A 20,941-nucleotide genomic window follows, 5' to 3' on the forward strand; every position below is an offset into this window, starting at 1 on the left:
ACAAGTTACAACATAAGGTAGAGCATCTTACGCAGTGTGCTTGCTGCTCTGCAGCCGTTGCACGTCAATGATTTCGATCTGGTGCTTTAGGGTCACGCCAGCTGCATTCTCGCTCCAGCACTCGACGTGATCGGAAGTGCCATGGCCCGCTCCTCGCGTGACTAGCGCGCTTTGTTTGCATGTATCGTTTGGGAGGATTTTGCTTCGCCTTTTCGTGCGGTGACACGGCGCGCCTTCGGACCGGAGTACACAGGTTTTCGGTGAGGTTTTCTGTCCGTTTCTAGCGTTTTTCGTCAGTATAGGCTAGTCTTTACCTCAGAGTTTTTCTGGTTAGGCTAGCTTAATTGTAACGGACGTGGCTGCCTCGTGGTACGTTTACCGCGATGGTGGCCCACGTCAGGCCGCGCGTCTTTTTTGGACGCTTGTTTCAGGGTGTCGGCAGTGCTGACATATGCAAGGAACTAGTGCAGCGCTTCACGCTCAGTGAGCTGAAGAATGTACATAATTTTGGCTTAGGGAAGTCTGAGGTGACCTTCGGCACTGAGGAGGCGTGTCGGCGATTTCTCGATGACCCAATCCACGTCTTCAGCGATGCGAAGATAGGATTTGAGTACCGCGCTGTTCGGCCGGCTAAGCGGGAATGCGTTCTTGGCTACCCAGCAGATTCCAATGACTATGCCATCCAAATGGTGATGAGCAAATATGGGATGTTTTGGATGTAACGCACGAACACGTGCCTGGCTTTAACGGCGTCCGTGTCGTGCGCTTAGAGATGGCTGGCCCGAACCTCATTCAGGTTAGGGACATTAATTGTGATTCAATGGGAGTAAGAGGGCGTTCTACGCATTTGTCGGCGGCTCCTCCGGCCCGGACGCGGTCAAGCCCCGCCACGGTGGTCTTGTGGCTAAGGTACTCGACAGCTGACTCGCACGTCGCGGGATCGAATGCCGGCTGCGGCGGCTGCATTTACGATGGGGGCGAAAATACTGCAGGCCCATGTGCTCACATTTGGGCGCACGTCAAAGAACCTCAGGTGGTCAAAATTTTCAGAGCCACCCACTACGGCGTCTCTCATAATCATATGGTGGTTTTGGGACGTTAAACTCCACATATCAATCAACACCACGTGGTCAAGTGTACTGCTCCGCCGTGGGTGCTTAGGTGACCAGTAAAAGAGCGAGGGATTGTGGGATGCACCGTCTGCTACCGGCTTCCGGTTCGAGAACAGTAGACGATGGTGAACCGCTTCGCCGCAAGCCTCATATTATTCGGGATTCGCGCGCTCGGTCGCCCGTTTATCTTCGTCCTGATAAACCATGGTCTGTTGTTCAGCCGTTGGCTGCTCCACCTCAAGCGTGAAAGGCAAACGCATGAATCGATTGCCATGAAACAAAGAAAAATGAGGTGGGCCACGGCTATGAAGAGAGCCACAGTGACAGGTAGCCTTTGAGTACGAAACGTTTAATCCAGGGCGTGTGAAAACAATTTTATCTTTTATCACAGATACGTTTGTATTCCACACAAAAAAAAAGCTTACGCATGACTTTGCTGCGAATATTATATTGAGAAATAAACTGTCGCGCAGGCGCGCCTTGCAAAGACAATAGGGAGTTTTAGAATAGCGCATTGCGAGCCCTTGCGGTGCGGTCGCTGCCACTGCGCATGCGTCGTAACGTGAGTCGGCGTTCGCGGACCGCACGCAAAAAGTCCTAAATTGCGTGCGGTGATGACGGCCCGCACGTGGCCCGCAAGCGTTGTTTTCGAGGCTACAGTGTCGCTGCGATCGTGCATTGCGGATCGCAGCAGGGCAAACGCTATTCTAAAACTCATATGGTTAGTTTTAGAATAGTAACACCCGCTACGCCCGCAGCGCTTGCAAACGGCCGGATGCTAAAACTCCCTATTATGGGGACACGCGGGTGAAATCTACCTGCAATATGAGATGAGCCCTGGCCATTGCACGCATATATATGACAAAAAAGGCAGAAGCTTCACTCAAGAGTATGTTTACACGAAGCGCTGGACGAATGCATTTGCGTTTATCTTGGTCAAACTATGCGCCAGGATGGCACTCAAAGGAAGAAGTGCGTTAAACAAGCGCAAGGTTTAGATTATTCGCCGCAGTCTATGTCTGAAAGTATTGTTTATGAGCCCCCATGCCGTGCAGCTTGAGCAAGGTTAGCGTTTACATAAGCATCTGGCTTCGAGTAAGAAATGCATCTTATAGCGCGCAGAAGGCGAGAAAACAAAAATATACCTCAATGCGCTCAATACGTGCTGGGCTTCATGCCGATCGACCGTCAAAGTCGGCCGAAGCAGCGATCTCGAAATGAACTCTTAGCACACTGCTGCAGTCATCCCCGTCCCCTGAGATCTTTAAAATAGTGATCTTTTATCTGCAGTAACGTATCATACAATGAACTGTTTTCTCTATCAACTGATCTGCTAGCCAGACTGACAGCACCCCCGGGCAGCATAAAAGCATTCCAAATCATTTTAGCGCGATAAAACAGTTTCCTCACCGTTCATGGCTTTCGTAGCTTGTCACGATCACAGCCACGATTATCAAAAAGAAAAAAAACTACTTCTAAACCACTGACATTGCACAGAAAGGTGTTTTTTTCAACAACGGTACAAAATGCACGCGTGCCGCTGCTAACCCGCGTGGTGCGTCGAACCGGAAGCCATCGTATCCCAGAGTTCCCTGCGATTGCCCATTTTACCATATTACCGGTGCGTGCGAAAATGTGTTGCGGCTGCGACCGTAACCCCTCAACGTGCAAGGCGCAGACGCATTCATCGGCTGCCCTGCCTGTAACTGCTTCTTCTTCCCTGCAGGTGAGCGGGGTTGCTGTCGACGGCTGAGAGGTCTACCCTGCCAGAGGATGAGCGAACGGGTTCCAGGAGGGGACGAGTGAGAGGCGAAATCAGCTGAAAGTTCCCTGCCCCCCCCCCCCCTCGCTGGTGCCGCCGAGCAGCCGCCAGCCTCGCCTACCGACGCGCCTCCTGCTAAGCACGACGACGGGAACCCTATGGATTTGGCCCCTGGTGCTTCGAGGGAAGAAACGACGCGTCCCCCGATCACGGGGATTTTCCGGGTCCGGTGAGAGGCCGGTGGTGGTCCCAGCAGCTCGGAGGACAGCCTCCCGAATGTGAAGCAACGTATTCGGATGGAATCTTCTCCATCTACCGGCAAGGACAGTACTGAGAGGGAGTTGAACAACAGTTTTCCTTGCCCTAACTGTGGTCCAGGCAGCTGTGAGTACTCACTACTGTCTGATCTATGGTACCCGTCCACGAATGAGGATTCCTTCTCCGAAGGGCTTTCTGATTTCTAGGTGATATTTTAGGTAGCTTTCCAGCAGCTGGTACTGTCAAGTTGGTTGGTACCTCAACGGCTTGGCGCAACACACCCATGGGGACAGGCTATGAATAAGATGGTGCCTTGCTTTTTAAACTAATTCACTTTTTGAAGGAAAGAGTTGAATTCGTTAGGTATTACAGGTTTAAAGTTGTAGGGTTTTAAAAAAGAAAAAAAAGCTTCGTAAAGAATGACATATAAGCACACACACAAAGTTTTAGCAGTTTCCTTGTGTTTCCTTTTCCTTCTTTTGCTTCCTGTCTTTTCTAGTTTCTGGGTTTTCTTCTGTGTTTCATCATGCCTTCTCTTACCCTTACTTTAGCTCCCTTTCATTGTCGTGGGATTACTAGAGCGTTGAAACAGGCTGAGGTTATTCACTTAGCTCGATTGCATAAGGTAGACGCTTTCGTTTTGCAGAAAACTTTTGGGTCTGGACATATTAAGAACTTCGACAGAATGCTTGGTACCAAATCCTGTTGTAATTACGGCAGTGCACATTTCCAGGGAGTCGCTGTCATTTTAATGCCACGATTCAGACTCCGTGCTACGCTATTCAAGGAATTCAGATGGCCACGTTCTGTCGCTAGACCCTGACTGGTATCAGGATTGTAAACGTGAATGCTCTAGCACAGCATTAGCAATGAAAAGGTTTCTTTAACTTTTTAGCTTCTTATCTAGTTTACATTTAAATTTTACAATCCACAATTTGATATTTGCTAAACCTAGCTTTATTTATTTTTTATTGCATGCAATACAAGCAGATTTGTATTGTGATCTATATTTTTCTTTGTGCAATAAATGTTCAGACGTTTCGAGAGCCCTGTTTCAAGATTTTTGACTTAGAAAGAAAAATTAGGCTATCGCAGGGGGCCTCGAAAATACTATAGGACCGTGAAACTCCAAATATCCTTAAATTTTCTCCATAAAAACCTGTAAGAATCCTGATCACACCTAATACATCTATGTATGTGTCCATGCTTTGCTGCACAGCTTAAGAAATAAAGTGCCTCGTGCACACAAATTGAGACGTGTGTGTATTGTGTGTGATGCGTGCTTATCACATAAGTGTTGCTCTACCTCTGATATAAGGGAATGCAGGGCAGCAATATCGCTTGCGAAGGCTAGACGGGGCAAGTAGCTGTGTTGTGAAGCTTGCCTCCTCACATTCTACAGCCTGATTGATTGATATGTGGGGCTTGACTTCCCAAAACTACCATATGATTATGAGAGACGCCGTAGTGGAGGGCTCCGGAAATTTCGACCACCTGGGGGGTTCTTTAAAGGACATCCAAGTCTGAGCATACAGGCCTACAGTATTTTCGCTTCGATCAAAAATGCCGCAGCCGGGATTCGATCCCGGGATTTGCGGGTCAGCAGGTGAATTCATCATCAGCCTGAATATGCCCCTCGAAGGACGAAGGCCTCTCCCATGTTTTGCCAGTCAACTTGTTTCTGTGCTTGCTGCTGCCAGTTTATACCCGCAAGCACCTAAGGCTATTTAGTAAATCATTGATGAGATATGATTGATTGATATGTGGGGTTTAACGTCCCAAAACCACTCTATGATTATGAGAGACGCCGTAGTGGAGGGCTCCGGAAATTTAGACCACCTGGGGTTCTTTAACGTGCACCCAAATCTGAGCACACGGGCCTACATTTCCGCCTCCATCGGAAATGCAGCCGCCGCAGCCGGGATTCGAACCCGCGCCCTGCGGGTCAGCAGCCGAGTGCCTTAGCCACTAGACCACCGCGGCGGGGCAATCATTGATGAGAGAAAAGACAGTATTGGGCAAGTGACAGTGATAGATCGACAGACAGGGCACTGAATGTCTCTAATTCTGTCAGCTTTTTCTTGCGCTCCTTGTTCTGGTCTCTGTAAAGGCATGCATTTAATAGACTGCGTCACGGATGAGTTTGGCCTTAATACCTTCTTCTGGTCGGAAGCTAGTACAAAAATGAACACTGCAGTTACTGGCCAGGAGGGCTTCTTTGGTGCTATAGAGTACAGCTCAGTTCCTCCATCAATGGTCGGCATTCTATAGTCTGGCTCCGTCGCGGTGGTCTAGTGGCTAAGGTACTCGGCTGCTGACCCGCAAGTCGCAGGTTCGAATCCCGGCTACGGCGGCTGCATTTCCGATGGAGGCGAAAATGTTGTAGGCCCGTGTGCTCAGATTTGGGTGCACGTTAAAGAACCCCAGGTGGTCAAAATTTCCGGAGCCCTCCACTACAGCCTCTCTCATAATCATATGGTGGTTTTGGGACGTTAAACCCCACATATCAAATCATCATTCTATAGTCTGTCGTGAGAAAGAGAACACAGTGAATAGAATATCTGACTGGCGGAGCACTGTGAAATGGCGAGAATAGCAAGTGCTGCACGAGGCTACAATGTGCAATAGTTTTTTCACTCTCACCGTCAAAGCCGTTCACTCTGTCGAGGCTAAGGCTAACTGCGGCCCTTGTTGAAGGGACTCGTGAAATCAAAACGTGCGTCCCTGCTTCGTTCTTACCATGATGCTTTTTCGTTTTGTCTTCAGTCATCTTTTGCACATAGCAGCCAACAGTGCTCAAGCGTGCAGTGTTGTCTGCAAACTGTAAATTGCTAAGATATTCTCTGTTAATCTTTCTTCCCATTTGTTTCCACTCTTGTCTCAAATACTTTAAACACAAAAGACATGTAATGAACAGATAACTGGATCACCTCGTATGCAACTTGGTTGCTTTTCTGGAGTAACACCGTGATACAACGGGTCGTCCCATGTCCCTTTAGCCATGAATTTAAAATGAAGGCATGTTGGAAGCGTGGAAGCCTTGAAATTTTGTAGGTGTTCTTACTATACATTCATGCCTCTATGAAGTCGCACTAAACGAGTTGCCGGATAGTGGCACTCCTTCTAAGGACTCAAAGCTTTATTGGAACTGGCAGACATGATTGCAATGGTTTATAAAATACCAGTAACCCAAAGTGTTCCAGAAACAAATTTTTCTGCTTATAGTGCTCTGCTTTGTTCATTGGTGCCACTTTGCGTGGGCAACGAGTTGCAACTCCTAATGGGCTAGAATGCGCCTCGTTACCTGAACACATCATGGAGCTGTGTATCTAACATGGTAAATAACTGATATAGCTGAAATATTTATTAGCATCAAAAGACAATGCCATACCGCTTCACTTTCTTTGATCTTGTGCTTTTTGTAGAAGATAGTCTTGTATGTGCCTTTGGCATAATCAGTCCAGTGTTTGCCAAAGTCATGCGCTGTGTCAAAATATTTTCAGTTACTCTAACCAACTGGCCCAGCTGTTAGTACTTCTACAGTGGTTTACCCTTGCTCTGACAGGAACTTTTAAATATTACTAGACCTACCTCCCACATGCATACGTCAATTAACTCACGGCTCTCTTTCCCCAGCAGCTGCGATTCAACTGACCATGGCGGCGGTCAGATCTGCAATGCAGCAGAGGGATCCAGAGATTCTAAGAATCTCTGGATCCGGACAGGCCGCCATTGGAACCTGAACTTGGCAACGTTTAACGCTAGAACCTTATCTAGTGAGGTAAGTCTAGCTGTACTATTCGTGGAGCTAGAGAGTGTTATGTGGGATATAATTGGGCTCAGTGAGGTTAGGAGGACAGATGAGGCCTATACGGTAATACATAATGGGCACATTCTTTGCTATCGGGGCTTGGCTGGCGGAAGAGAACAGGGAGTAGGGTTCCTAATTCAAAGAAGCACAGCTGGCAACATAGAGGATTACTATTGCATTAATGAAATGGTGGTAGGTATGGTAATTAAACTCAATAAGAGATACAAGATGAAAGTGGTACAGGCTTGCGCGCCCACATCAAGCCATGATGACGCTTCAGTTGAACGCTTCTATGAAGACGTGGAATCGGCAATGAATAAGGTAAAAACACAGTATACAATACTGATGGGAGACTTTGATGCAAAGGTGGAGAAGAAGCAGGCTGGAGACCAGGCAGTAGGAGATCATGGCATTGGAACAAGAAATGCCAGAGGAGAGCTATAAGCAGAATTCTCAGAACGCAATAATTTACGGATTTTGAATACCTTCTACCAAAAACAAGGAAACTGTAAGTGGGCATGGAGGAGCCCACTTACAGTTACAGTGAGCTAATGTCGAAAACAAAAACGAAATAGACTTTATGATGAGTGCACACCCAGGCATCGTGCAGGATGGGGTAGTGGTCGGCAAGGTACGATGCAGTGACCATAGAATCGTACGGTCTCGAATTCGCCTAGTCTTGAAGAAGGAACGACAGAAACTGATGCACAAGAAGCCAACCAATAAGCTAGCACTGAGAGGGAAAGTACAGGAATTAAGAGTATTGCTTCAGAACAGGTACTCTGCTCTTATTGAGGACATCAACCTAAGCGTAGATACAATGAATGATAATCTGACGAGTATCATTGCAGAGTGTGCAGGGGAAGTTGGAGGCACGGTAGTCAGACAGGACACTGGCAAGCTTTCCCAGAAAACGAAGAATCTCATTAAGAAGCGTCAAAGCATGAAAGTCTTAAGCACAACAGACAAAATTTTGAACTTTGAACTTTATTATGAATAAACAACATACAGTAAAGAAAAACATGTTAGCAACATCTGGATCCTTAGCAGAATGCTAGTATGGATCCATGCAATTATAACATACATTAATTAGAGGCAGGAGAAAGAGTTGTATAATGAACGACATTTTAGTTTAAGATGCAGATATGTTTTGATAAACATATCACTTATACACACATACCGAACACATTGAAGAAGAAAAATCCAACTTATACACTACACTTTGAACACGTTTTCGGTTTGCATACTTAACGTAATACATCTAATATTTCTGTACATCTGGTAATAGCATTCTTGGTCAGCATACAAAACATTAGTTTAAAATCATGTCACTTTTCATCATTTCACGAAACTTATCAGTAGTCTAATAGAGCTCTTTGTAATGACGTTTGATCATTAATGTGAAAGAATTATGTTGTTTCACTTCCACTGGTAGGTTATTCCACAATGACGTTCCAACACTATAGAGTTGTCTTTTGCCATAAACATTTTTAACCAGTGGTTTTAGGAAGTTACCACAATGACGGGCTCTTGTTTGCAATTGTGAGGGAATAAAAAGGGAGCGGTGAAGAGGGATATTGCATGTTAGAGACTTGTACACCATTATTGTTGTTTTATAATTTATTACTAGTTGTAGAGGCATTACCTGGTACTGTCGAAAGAGTGGTTTAGATGAGGCCATATAGTTTGCGTTTGATATAAATCGGATAGCACGTTTTTGCAGGACTATAAGTGGCTTTAGGTATGAATCGTATGTATGGCCCCAAGACTCAATACAGTATGAGAGTTGGCTGGGAAATAGGGCAAAATATATTGTTCTTAAAGTTTCCGCATCGAAGTACTGGCGACATTTGAAGAGAGTATAGCAGATTGTCGCGAGTTTTTTGCAGAGAGAGTCTATATGCGTTTTCCAGCTGAAATGATGATCCAACACAATTCCAAGGTATGTTAAGCTACTTACTCTTTCTATTGTTTCGCTCTCAGCCTGAAGCACACAGGAATCCAAACCAATAACTTTGTATGGGGAATGATATACCATATATTTTGTTTTACTAACGTTTAAAGCCAATTTATTGGCTTGAAACCAATCACAAATTTCTTTCAATTCTTTCTTTGCCATGCTTAAGGCTCCATCGATGGACTCGTGTGCGCAAATGAGAGCAGTGTCATCAGCGTACATGACTGGGGTGAAGTTGTGTAATATTGAAGGGAAGTCATTCATGTACAGAGAGAATAAAATAGGTCCCAATACCGAGCGCTGCGGTACTTCCGAAGTAATGGGCAAAAATCCTGAATTAGTGTTACAAAAATGAACCGTTTGTTGTCGGTTCGTAAGGTAGCTTCTAAAAAATTCCAGACTTCCCCCTCGTATGCCATACCATTCTAATTTGTTGAGTGGTATATCATGATGTACGGTGTCAAAAGCTTTTCTAACGTCAATGAAAACACCAATCACTATCATGTTGTTGTTTAGGTAGAAATTGACCCTATCTGAAAAAAATAGCACTGCAGTGGAAGTGGATCGATTGCTCCGAAAGCCATGTTGGTTATTTGTTACTACAGACTCTTGATCGAGAAAATTTAGAAGCCGTTTCGAGATAAGTTTTTCGAACACTATATTTATGGAACTTAATACAGATATGGGGTGGTAGTTTTCGGGAAGGCTATGGTCTCCATTTTTGTGAATTGGAACGACCTTTGCGATTTTTAGCAAATCTGGGTAAGTTGACGTGTAAAATGCGTGATCAAAAATTTTTGCTAGAGGAGTACATAGAATGTCTATGAAGTTTTTAAGTATGAATAGTGATATCTCATCACACCCCGCACTATGTTTGCATGGCATAGCTTTAACGAGAGTTACGATTTGCGCAGGAGTTATGGCGATGTATCCAAAGAAATTGACAACTCTATCCGGAAATGTATCGACTAATACATCACGGCAGGTATTCGCAATTTCTTTACCAATGTTACAAAAGAACTGATTAAAAGTCGATACCAAAAATTCTGCTGATATTCCCATTATATCTGTATCAGCCATAACGTATTGATTAGGAATAGGTTTTATAACAGAGTTTATAATTTTCCACGTTATCTTTGAATTTCCAGAGTTTTTTGTAATTAGCTCAGAATAATATTGTTTTTACGATTACGGGTAAACTACGTTACCATGTTGCGGGTCACCCGAAATTTTTCTTCATATTACAAGTTGCCCTTATTTTGTTTAACTTTTGTGTGCCAATAGTCTTTTTTCTTTACCAATTGTAAAATATCCTTGGTCATCCAAGGACAAATTGGCTCTTGGTGATACCTTTTTTTGTACGGGATTTTGGATTGTATAATCGCGTCCCTTATCTTATCACTTAGTGCGGCATATTGCTGATGAGAGCCACCAGAGTCTAGTATACTGTCATCAATTTCTAATAAGCGTTGTTTTAAACTGCAAAGATTAATCCTAGTGCGGTACATCGTGGGTGTGTTCCTAATATTTTCAGATAAAGGAAAAAAATGGCGGTTGGATAATGATCTGAGATGACTGTATGATAGATGTTGCACTGACTGGTTGTAGTGTCGAAATTGCAAAGTATATGGTCAATTGAAGTTGATGAATTACGAGTTGCCCTGGTGGGTCTTGTAATTACATTATGGAAACCATAAGAGTTTACAAGATGGAAGTACTCATTGTTTTCATTTTTCAAGGAGTCAATGTTAATGTCACCACATATGATTATTTTTGAGTTGATGCTGGTAAAATATGCTAGTAATGCCTCGAAATGTTGCATGAAAGTTTGCATGTTTTGGTTCGGAGCACGATAGATAACAGCAATAAAAATGGAGGTTTAATTCACAACAAGAAAGTCAAATTCCTGGAGATAAGAGTAAGAAAACTGAGGGACGAGTTCGCATTTGATGTTTGCTCTCTTAAATAGGCCAACGCCTCCTCCTCGTGCGCGAGAATTTCTAGCAATAGAAGTGAATGAATAACCTGGGATATTCTGGACTTCACCTGATTTAAGCCAGGTCTCCGAAACAGCTATAAAATTGAATAGAAAAGAATTCACCTCTAGAAAAGAGCATAGTGCGTCAATATTTCTGTTCAGGCTGCGCACGTTGCATTGCATCAGAGAACAAATAGAAGTTTCACCGTTATCACTCGATAATTGATTCGTAGCCATCATCGTGGGCGTTAGCAGATCTTCAAAAGATCTTCCTCAGTTTTCCTCAGATCTTCCTCAGATCTTCCTAAGTTTTTTTTTTTTAAGTAGAACTGGCAGAGCTTTCGAAGTTAATTAATAAGCATAAGATATCTGATGTAAGAAGGTATAACATAGAGATAATTGAACATGCTCTGAAAAATGGAGGAAGCGTCAAAGCAGTGAAGAGTAAACTTAGGATAGTCAAAAGTCGGATGTATGCACTAAGGGACAAAGAAGGCAAAATAACTACCAATATGGATAGGATAGTTAAAATAGCGGAGGAGTTTTACAGAGATCTGTACAGTAGCCGAGACAACCACGACCTTAATACTATAAGAACTAGCAGTAACCCAGACGACACCCCACCGGTAATGATAGAAGAAGTCAGAAAAGCTTTGGAAAGCATGCAAAGAGCAAAGCTGCTGGTGAGGATGAGGTAACATCAGATTTGCTGAATGATGGAGGACTGATTGTGTTAGGAAAACTTGCCACCATGTTTACGAGGTGTCTCCTGACGGGAAGAGTACCAGAGTCTTGGAAGAACGCTAACATCATCTTAATACATAAAAAAGAAAATGACAAGGACTTGAAGAAATATAGGCTGATCAGCTTGCTCTCTGTAGTATACAAGCTATTTACAAAGGTTATTGCTAACAGAGTAAAGAAAACATTAGAATTCAAACAACCAAAGGAACAAGCAGGATTTCGAACAGGCTACTCAACAATTGACCACATCTATACTATCAATAAGGTAATAGAGAAATGCTCAGAATATAGCCAACCACTATACATAGCTTTCATAGATTACAAGAAGGCGTTTGATTCAGTAGAAATATCAGCAGTCATGCAGACACTGCGGAATCAGGGCATCGATGAAGCATATATGAACATCCTGGAAGAAATTTACAGGGGATCAACTTCCACCATAGTGCTTCATAAAGAAAGCAACAGAATACCAATCAAGAAGCGTGTAAGGCAGGGAGATGCAATCTCCCCAGTGCTATTTACCGCGTGCTTACAGGAGGTTTTCAGAGACCTAGAATGGGAACAGTTAGGGATAAGAGTTAATGGAAAGTACCTTAGTAACCAGCACCTTGCCGATGACATTGCATTGCTCAGTAACTCGGGGGACGAATTGCAACTCATCATTTCGGAGTTAGACAAGGAGAGCAGAAAGGTGGGTCTTAAAATTAATCTGCAGAAAACGAAAGTAATATACAACAACCTCGGAAGAAAGCAGCGCTTCGAGATAGGTAATAGTGCACTTCAAGTTGTAAAAGACTGTATTTAAAGCAGGTAATAACCGCAGAGCCGAACCACGAGATTGAAGTACCTAGAAGAATAAGAATGGGGTGGAGCACATTTGGCAAGCACTCTCAAATTATGACAAGTAGATTGCCACTATCCCTCTAGAGGAAGGTATATAACAGCTGTATCTTTCCGGTACTTAGCTACAGAGCAGAAACCTGGAGACTTACAAAGAGGGTTCAGTTTAAATTGAGGACGACTCAGCGAGCAATGGAAAGAAAAATGTAGGTGTAACCTTAAGAGACAAGAAGAGAGCAGAGTGGATATTATAAACAAAATCAAGTAGAGGAAATGGACATGAGCCGGGCATGTAGCACGTAGATAGGATAACCGCTGGTCATTAAGGGTAACTAACTGGATTCCCAGAGAAGGCAAGTAGGTTAGGGGCATACAGAAGGTTAGGTGGACAGATGGGATTAAGAAGATTGTGGGTATAAATTGGCAGCAGCAAGCACAGGACCGAGTTGACTGGTGGAGCATCGGAGAGGCCTTTGTCCTGCAGTGGATGTAGTCAGGCTGATGATGATGATGATGACCTAGAAAAGCCATACCATTGCAATATTAGGGGTAGTTGTGCTTGCAACCAGTATTATTGACTTACTATGGTTCTGAGTCATTATTTTCAATCTTCAATGGATTGTTAACATGTTAAAACTATAGGCCGACCCATCACCTCTAAATCTATCATCCACTAGCTACATAAGTTCAGTTTTTCTTTTTGTCAAAAAAAAGAGAAAAAAGCCATGAAATATTTAATGTGTATACCTATACAGCGCTCCGTACAAAATTTCCACTTTGCAAAGGCTCCCTGAAAGTCAGCTGCCGTAGCTTGTCACAGATTGAAAGCCTATAAAAATCAAAAGATAATAATTGAAACTGGCCTTTCTGGCTTCTCTTGATTATATCAAGGCGTATGCAGTCCTGATGCGAACCAGGCGATCTTCCTGCTCACCGGACCTTGCCAGGTCAGTTTTACCATGTTCCCGCCATTTAACAAACAGTCGGCTGGTGTAAGTCACCTGACTTACGGAGATTTTTCACAGCATTAGAATCACTTACAAGTGATGCATACATGCCTATTTGAAGACCTTTAATGTTTATCGACTGATTCAATAATCTCTTAACAAACAGTCTGGTTACTTTACTCTTCAGACAAACCCCTTCGCTTTCTGCACTTCTTATTTAAGCAACACTGCTTTAGCTTCCAGCAACTACACTACAGTGTATCAAGTCCTGTAAAAATGACACTTTCGACCTGTCAGTATGATTTCTACAAGTGAATATGCTCGCCACTACAGTTCGACTTAGGGTTTCACGTGGAGAACTTAAGACTACTTCTAATCTGAAATAAGTTTAACTGACACTTCAACCGCCTGATTGGGCTCAAATAGATTCAGTGCACGTGGGACACCATTTTCGATGTGTCCACATTGTGGATTGTCTACTTCGGCCTTCACTGATTGACTGGAGCTCAGCAAGCAGTACATACCCTGTTTCCGGTCTTTTTAATTGCAACTTTTCACTGCAACAAATGCTGCCACCAGAGATCTGCTTTTGAACACACATCTTGGAGGCCGTGCATTAACTCTAACCGTGTTAGCTCTTGAATTAGGTTTAACACAGTTGCCCTCGTCATGCATCTTGAAATTCAATATGCATTTGTTGCATCGTTCTCCAAACACCTCAAAACTTTCATTCAAAAGTTCAGACTTGTCAAGTTAAGAGTCCTATTACCGTACATTTCAGCCCTTCAATTCAATTCTACTTATGTGGAAAATGTGCTGGTGGTTTCGGTTCACTGACGTGGTGAAGAGTGCCATGACGTCATGGCTTGCTCCTTTTTCGAGTAACGAAATGTGGTACGCCTAAGCAGACATGTACAACAGCTGGACAAATTGAAAATAGCTCCCTTGGAGACCGCTATATGCTTACGGGACAAAAACTCCACTATGAAGCCGCTTTTCTGCTATTGATATTGTGCAAGTTGCAAAGATATTGTGTAATTTGCAAGAGCTTTCAAAGCCTTTCAAATGTTACTGTTCCTGGCCTGAATAAACATCAGACTTCGTCTTTGGTGTCCTCCTCTAACATGTTGCTATGTGACCTTGCCGAATGATTCTAACAGTCAACAAAGCAAAAGAAAGCATAAGGGATATTATATGCTCTTAATTGTAGTTTAAGACAGTCAGTGGACAAAACAAAGGAGTCAGTGGACAAAACATCGCCCATTTTATTAGCAAGATCTGAGCCGGCAACCTTCAGGTTATGCCTGTGGGGCTTTTCATTGCAAGCTGGGATGATGGGCACATCCCTGCCCACCATGTTTAATATCTTTGTATCTTTAACACTGACGAGCCCCTTTACAAGAGACACTGATATAAGAGACAAATGGGTATAAAAACACCAGTGTACTTAAAGTAAAATACGGGTTGATAAGCAAACCAAGACGAGGTACCCTGCTTTTAAAAGACATCTCATATAAAAGACAAAAATTGCTGTCTGGAGCATGCCTCTTGTAAAGTTGTTTGACTGTATCTAGGAGTATTGGCCAGCACCCCCTGTAGTGAAGGTGGCGAACGAGAAACGTTTCTCCGGACTGTGTCACATGACCTTTGCACAATACTGCTACTGAACAATAAACCCTCATATGCTAGCTTAAGATATGAGCTCTGCCTATTGAGGCCCTCGCTATGATCAAAGGAAAAATTTTCAGAGGCTGATCTTTTTGTTAGGCGCTATTAAATAAATCAGTTAGCTGAAGGAAAACATAAGGGGTTATAGTCTTTCACTATAATGTAGTAATTATGGTGTAAATTAAAAATGAAAAAATCAGGCTTTTGCAGTGAAATTAAAATCAACAACCTTTGAATATTGTGTACAATGTTCTGCCAGTTGTAGAATAAAAAAATTCTGTTGTATTGTCTATTCCTAGGCAAAGCTATAATTCAGAATTTTCAAATATTTTGTCCTCTCGTGAACTATCATTGCTGTGCGTACCCTGTTTATCTGAAAGACATCGTGAAATCTTCGTGTTCTTACAGCTTTTCAACCTTTGATCCCATCCAGTGGATGCTATGTCCAAACCCGCATTGCCTTTCACGTCTGGCATGTGCCTCTTGGATGGGCAAGGCAACCCTCTGGATACCCGTCTGCACCCACAAGGATCCGCTTCCTAGTTTCTACCTTTTGCTTGCCGAACCCGCATTGCCCTCCACGTCCGGCCTGTGTCTCTTGGTTGACCAAGACAATCCTCTAGATACCTCGGTCCTGCGGTTATGGCATCGCTGCACCCACAAGTATTCATCTCCTCGTTTCCTGCCTATTGCTTACCAAAGCCGAGTTGCCTACCACGTCTGGCCTGTATCTCTTGGATGGGCAAGCAATATTCTGAATACCCATGTCCTGTGGCCATGGTCTCTCCATCCTCAAAGATTTGCCTCCTGGTTCCTGCCTCTAGCTTGCCTTCTGGATAATGCATCGTAGTACAAGGAAACCCATTGCTCTGGCCTGCCCTTCAACCTTCACTCTATGTGGGTATTCTCTCAGGCGTTGCTGCTCATCATCACTCCACTGTGACCACCAGTGCATGGAGAGTAGGCTACAGACTGCATCTCGTGTTGCTTCCACGAGACATGCCAGCGATTTCTGGATCCACCTTGGGCTCCCAGCTGCCCTTGAACTGCTGTGCAACGCCTCTACCTCAGTAATCTGCTACCTATTATTGAAAAGAGCTGTTTGAAGGATGGTCCCAAGGTGTACGGGATCTATTGTGCTTTGAAATGGTATGCTGTCCAGTAGCCATACAGTGAGTCTAGTGTTTTTAACGAGCATGTCAAATACAATTGACCCATATTGTGGATTTTATTGCACAAGCTTACATTTGGTACAATGTTTCACCATCATGCTCATATTTTAAGACCATAAGTGCCTGCTGTGCAATTGATAGACCTATGCGCATGTTTTAAACCATGACAGAGTCATCCGTTCATATTGTACACTGCAGTGGCGTATTGATGCTGGTTTGAATCAAACAGCACGAAAAGCTGGGCAACTTGGTACAAATTCATCTATCTGCATAGAAAGAAGGCTCCATTTTGTATGTGCTTGTGCATTTGGAACTTCTTGGGCAAGACTTTTTCATTTCAGTCATACATGGCTGAACTTTGTGCTCCTTTAGTTGGGTCTTGAGGTTATTGTGTGGACCCTTTTACTACGTCCTTCATACAATTAAGTGGTTCAACTGAAGCATCGCCAATCATTTGGTGTGAGCTATAGTCTTCACTTCTTGGGAATTCGTTTGCTTCGAGCATACTAGTTGGACAACACTCGCAGCATTGGTATACGGTTCAGTGTTAACATTTAGCCACGTGCTTATGGTCCGCGACTTCATATAGGTACCCGTTGCATCTTTCCCTCATGTTTCTGCTAGTATATATACTTTATAACGTGGCAATCTGAATTGCATACTTTGCCCTGTGAGTGAACATGTAAAAGCACAAATATGTAAAATCACATAGTCTTAATGCAGGTGTATGTGGAGGTGGGTCATCATTGGAAAAAACCTGCAGCCTGATAGGAGCCTACTTCAACACATTTGATTTGTAATACTTGCCTTTTTTATTTAGTCTGTTCCTGCTATATTTCTCTATATGACATTGTAGAAATTATATACAAGGGCCTGGGGATAATAAGTACAGTGTAGCAGCAAAGCAGGGTTCCTTTGTTTTAGCTTGAAGGATTTTTGTGTCCTAAAGTTCTCAAACGTTGATGGGTTGCATATTGAAAAATTGTGCATGCCTGCTGAGAAAACTGATGTACAGCAGCCATTGACCTTGGTGACTAGCGAAGTAGTCCTGTTAATGCTCTCGGCAATCTTCTGTAATATGTGAGCTCGCCGGCCATTCATCTGCTGCCAGCCTGGAGTGAGATTGTGGTTATAAAAGGGAAAAGAAGAGAAAAGTGAGCCCCGTAACTGTCTGCATCTGCTGCGACACCTCAACAGTAGCCCAAAGGGATGGGGGTAAGGAGGGATTAAAGTGATATGAATAAAGGTATTTATATATAGAGAGAGATGCGCAAGGAAAGCTAGCTATGGCGGAAGGAAAGAGAAGATAGGAAAGATGAAACACGTTCATAGGAGTCCGAGGACGTGGCACCACTGGCTAGAGCTCTTGTCGGCAACAGGAGATGGCGTAGGGCTAATCCAGTCGGCCAGAGCTACACTCTCGTCATCGTAGGGGACCGGGGGCAGGAGGTGGCGTAAGACCAACCCAGTCAGCCAGAGCTGCGCTGTCGTCGGAGGTCGCGAGGGCACAACCGGTCGGCACGGAATCCAGCGAGCGAGTCTGGAGTGCACACACATTGGTACAGACTTGTGTGTATTGTTATACCTGGGAGTCCACACCGAACGTCAATGCCTCTGTCAAGGCCAGCGATCGAGCCCGCCTGACGCGATCAACTCAACGATGTCATCAAGTGGCGGTGACGGTCTGTCTTACGCAACGCACACCGAGTTCCCCCAGCCCACGAGCCCGATGAAGCAATTGACGCCTTCCAGTCTGGCGAGTCTTATGCAATGCGTGGCAACATAACTCATCTTTGGGTGCAACCAAGCGCAGCGGCTCTAGATTTGATGATCATGATGCAGCCCAGTGGCAGGTCCCCCTTTCGGACCGTGTTGGCGTCGCGCCTTCGTAACAGTATACACATCGGTGCAGAAATGAGGAAATGCTGCTGTCTTAAGTTGTATCATTCAGTCTAGCAAAAGGCAGAGATTAATTTAAACCCATTATTAGTGTGACATCATTCAACCAAAACGTTTCTAAATTCTGTTTGTTTTAAATTACCTTTTATTTGCTGCTGTACATCGCTCCTTTCTAGTGTTGTTATAGATCTATTAATTTTAGGCCTTTCTGCCTTTGACTGGCTGTCACTACATGGTTTGTTCGGTTGAGAGTACGCAAGTTATTTAGTACGCAAATTATTTGTCCATTCTAATCCATAGTGCTATCATATATCGTTGTTGCCCAGTGAAGTATGAATTCCCAAAGAGAACCATATTTATGGCCAGACTACACATAAAGCTGCCCTAACCGATTTCTGAAATGACGCCTGCTGTCGCGATGGTTTGCATTGTTTCTGCTCCAAAAATAAATCGGGGTTGCTGAAATTTGTTCAAATAAAACACACATTCTGTCATTTTCCCTAATTAGTGCTCTCTGGTGTTCGACACGTGGAGCACTTCTCTGAACAAATGGGCTTGCCATATTAGTTAAGGTGGCAGACAGTGTTGCCCTTTATAAATGTCATTCATAAAATAGTTTGTTAGAAATGATACTTTGCCAAGATTCAAGGATACATCAATAAAATTGACATCCAAACAAAATTTCAGAAAAAAAGCGGCTCTAAGAGATCAATATTCAGCATGGAAAACTTCTGGGGTCGTTCTGATAAGCAAGCTAGTCTTCATGGCAAGATACCTGCAGCCTAAGCGCAACATTTTGCTTGTCATATGCAAGCAAAATGTTGCGTTTGAAGCCCCTTATGTAAAAGAGCTTCTTATATCTATTGGTTCAAGTTGTAACTACGAAATGTCAGATACTGATGTCCACTGGGCAAGTCTACAACTCACGTTATTTGGAAATCTCAATACCATGAATATACATCTCTCTAGAGTCACAGTAGGCATAATGTTGCCCGGTGTGCCACAATGGTCACTTGTAAACTGCTAGAAGAGCATCTGCCTTTTGAGACTAATTTATTGATTTGTGGGGTTTAACGTCCCAAAACCACTTCTGATTATGAGAGACGCCGTAGTGGAGGGCTCCGGAAATTTTGACCACCTGGGGTTCTTTAACGTGCACCCAAATCTGAGTACACGGGCCTACAACATTTGCCTTTTGAGACTAGTGGCACCTGAGTGTTCACTTTTGTAGGTCATGTTTGATGTCTTACAGCTATTTCATACCTCGTTGGATCATTACTGAGCTGAGCAACTTTCTTTGAGAGTAATTTGAACAGGGGTTCTGGTATTCTAAAAGGTTCAAATAAAGTTCATTAAGGTAAGTTAATGGTGTAGACAGCATCTGACAAGCAAATAAGGTGTTGGAAGTAATGTTTTCTGGGCTTACACGTCCCAGAATCGCCCAAATGCATTGGCATTATCGGGGAAGCTTTTGCAAAGGTAAGTTTGTGCACTCGTCGTTGCTGGCCGCCATCAATCAGGCTTACCTCCACAGGAGTAGCAGTTGCCCCCATATTACAGCCTGCTCCCTTAGCTAATATCACTCTGAGTGTTAACAAACCAATAAACAGTAGTTTTCACCATGCATTCCAGGGAAGCCATCTCATCAGAGGCTATAAGGAAAAAGATAAACATACTTGCCATCGGCTATATATAGACCTATATAAGAGACCACCAGGTTCAGTCGGTTCTGAGCAGTTGTATGGCACCGTAGGGCAATCAATATACGGCATGTACGCTCATAATCTCAGCGTAATTATTGTATGTAATAATAAGCATAGTACTTTTAAATAAACGAACCTGTTGGTGTTCCTGGCGCTGCAAGTCCAACAAAGTGTGTGCTCGAAACCACGAACACCCGCTTATGAAATGGAAATTCCCCTCTCGGGTTGGATTCAACACCAACACACGTTGAAAACAAAAGAAGTTGGGGCCCTTATCAGCCCCTATAAGTCCAAACTTTTGTTTGACGTTACACTTTCCATTGATGGAATAAACTACATACTTTATTAGTTCGGTTTCTTGGTACGATATGTGCTGGTTGCGCGTAATGTATTTTCAGCTTTCCCGCCATCGCTCCCACAACGTTTCTTCCAAACTAAAGTGTCCCCTGAGAAGTGAGAAGCTGGCTTCCCCGCAATGCATGGTCAAAACCAGCGAAAAAAGTGTAGGCCCTTATCACCCCTGATAAAGCTAAAATTTTGTTGACGTCACGCCTAGTCACATGGGCGCCCTACATGGCAATGTGACGTCAGACAAAAGTTGGGAAGCCATTGCAGGGAAGCCATCTCATCAGGGGATACCTTAGCTCGGAACAAATCTACAGTACGCTGATGAAACACGTTGTGACGTCAGACAAAAGTTGGGCCTTATCAGGACTGATAAGGGCCTAAACTTTTTTCGCTAGTTTTGACTATGCGTTGTGGGAAAGCCATTTCCTAAGGGACACTTTTGCTCGGAGCAAACGTACAGCACGCCGCTGAAACACGTTGTGACGTCAGACAAAAGTTTGGGCTTATCAGGACTGATAAGGGCCTAAACTTGTTTCGCTAGTTTTGACCATGCATTGCGGGAAAGCCTTCTCCTCAAGGGACACTTTTGCTCGGAACAAAATGACAGTATGCCGATGAAACACGTTGTGACGTCAGACAAAACTTCGGCCTTATCAGGACTGATAAGGGCCTAAACTTTTTTCGCTAGTTTTCACCATGCATTCCAGGGAAACTATCCCATCAGAGGATACTTTATTTCGAA

At 43.7% G+C, this 20,941-nt stretch overlaps 1 protein-coding gene across 1 annotated transcript; it reads left to right on the forward strand.

Annotated features, from left to right (window-relative positions):
- Nucleotides 1–383: 383 nt before the first annotated feature.
- On the forward strand, nucleotides 384–18,652 carry LOC142817216 (uncharacterized). The gene is made up of 4 exons (XM_075894273.1): nucleotides 384–718; nucleotides 6,772–6,913; nucleotides 13,354–13,409; nucleotides 15,511–18,652. Exons 1-4 carry the CDS (start codon nucleotides 384–386, stop codon nucleotides 15,698–15,700), a joined length of 723 nt encoding a protein of 240 aa, XP_075750388.1. The 3' UTR covers nucleotides 15,701–18,652.
- The last annotated feature ends 2,289 nt before the right edge of the window (nucleotides 18,653–20,941 follow it).

This window comes from Rhipicephalus microplus, chromosome 5 (assembly GCF_043290135.1).
Source record: "Rhipicephalus microplus isolate Deutch F79 chromosome 5, USDA_Rmic, whole genome shotgun sequence".
NCBI classification, from domain to species: Eukaryota; Metazoa; Arthropoda; class Arachnida; order Ixodida; family Ixodidae; genus Rhipicephalus; species Rhipicephalus microplus.